The following is a 1,406-nucleotide window of genomic DNA, read 5'->3' as shown; positions in this document are numbered from 1 at the left end:
CTGGGGGCTGCAGTGGACTGTTCCCCCCCCCTGCACCCAGCACTGAACCTGCAGGTTTGCTGCACTCCAGAGCTGGGCAAGTACCCGCTGCAGCTCCACAGCCAGGCTGGAGCTGTCCCTGCCTGCAATCCCCAGGTCACCTCTAGAGCCAAGAGCAAAGATGTGAGGAATCAATTCTTTATTCTGTCATCGCTGCCATCAAGTCTGTGGGGACTTGCTGGGGTTTGTCCAGCTCACACCCAGACCAGGAGAGCAGCAGAGCCCTCATTCCTCTGGGAATTAAGCTACTGTACAGGCTGATCCCATGAGGGCTGGTTTTGCCAGGGCTGGTTGTATCCCTGAACTCGCACAAACACCAAAAGCTCTGCTCAGACTGCAAACCTTCACCCCACAACATTGCACTTGGAAGCAAAAGCACCTAACCCATAACTTGCAGACAGCAGGGGGGACCCGTGTCCCCTGCAGGGCCACCACACCGTACCCCTTGCCCTCTGCATGCATTTTAGCTAGGTTCTAGTATTATTACACCAAAAACTCCCTCCACATTCCCCGATGCAGCCCCAAAAGGAGGGGAGCAGCGATCCTCCTGCCCCACAGCTCAGGCATCAGCGAGACGTCGTCGTGTGGTGCCTCCTCTGACCCAGGCCAAGCCCTGCCACCAGGCAGAGGGCTCTCACCTCCGTGCATCCACGTTGCACCCTGCTTTAAAAGGTCCGGTAAGTGAGGAATTCCTTCAGCTTCCTGGGAATGGGGAGCGCGAGGACCTGGTACGTCGTCAGGAAGGTGCGCAGAGCTTTGCGGCACAAGTGCTTCAGCGACGAGAGGACCCTCGGAGCGGTCCAGAACTGGACATGGCCATCCCTGGTCCTGCAACAGGACCCAAAGGTGTGAACACAGGGCAAGAGGAACACAAGAAGGCTCAATTATCCCCAAATATCCCGAGCTTGCTGCAGGCACAGGCATTCCCCAGCCCAGGAAACCAGCCTGCAGCCCCTGGGAAGCTGGGAGCATGGTGAGAAGACAACAGAGGTGCAGGAGGAGGGAGCAGCCACGTGTCCCTCTGCTCTCGCCTCACACATAACGTACCCTGTGGCAATGAAACCGCCGTGTGGGAAGTACATGCAGCACAGGCCGTTGGTCATGGGAGCAAATGCAACTGGAGAGCGCAGCTCCAATGCCCAGATCCTCAGGAGCCTGAGGAGAAAAGGGGGGGACACCATGTCAGGCCCTCATCCACACAGCCCTGCAGCTCAGATGAAGCCTCTGGGTTCATAGAATGGCTCGTGTTGGAAGGGACATTAAAGCTCCTCCAGTCCCAACCCCTGCCACAGGCAGGGACACCTTCCACTAGAGCAGGTTGCTCCAAGCCCCTGTGTCCCACCTGGCCTTGAGCTTTATGGTAACTT

At 57.7% G+C, this 1,406-nt stretch overlaps 1 protein-coding gene across 1 annotated transcript in view; it reads right to left on the bottom strand.

Moving 5' to 3' along the window:
* Window positions 1-704: 704 nt before the first annotated feature.
* WSB2 (WD repeat and SOCS box containing 2) overlaps window positions 705-1,406 on the bottom strand; it is a gene marked incomplete at its 5' end in the record, with an annotated part of 3,496 nt that continues 2,794 nt past the window's right edge. The window contains 2 exons of the mRNA XM_010012622.1: window positions 705-867; window positions 1,087-1,194. Of these exons, the coding sequence (XP_010010924.1) occupies window positions 705-867; window positions 1,087-1,194 (271 nt within the window). The remainder of the gene's footprint in view (window positions 868-1,086; window positions 1,195-1,406) is intronic.

The sequence above is a fragment of the Nestor notabilis genome, unplaced genomic scaffold (genome assembly GCF_000696875.1).
Source record: "Nestor notabilis isolate BGI_N333 unplaced genomic scaffold, ASM69687v1 scaffold22870, whole genome shotgun sequence".
In the NCBI taxonomy this organism is placed as follows: domain Eukaryota; kingdom Metazoa; phylum Chordata; class Aves; order Psittaciformes; family Psittacidae; genus Nestor; species Nestor notabilis.
The sequence above is the reverse complement of the archived record's forward strand: the minus strand, read 5'-3'. Positions and strand labels throughout refer to the sequence as shown.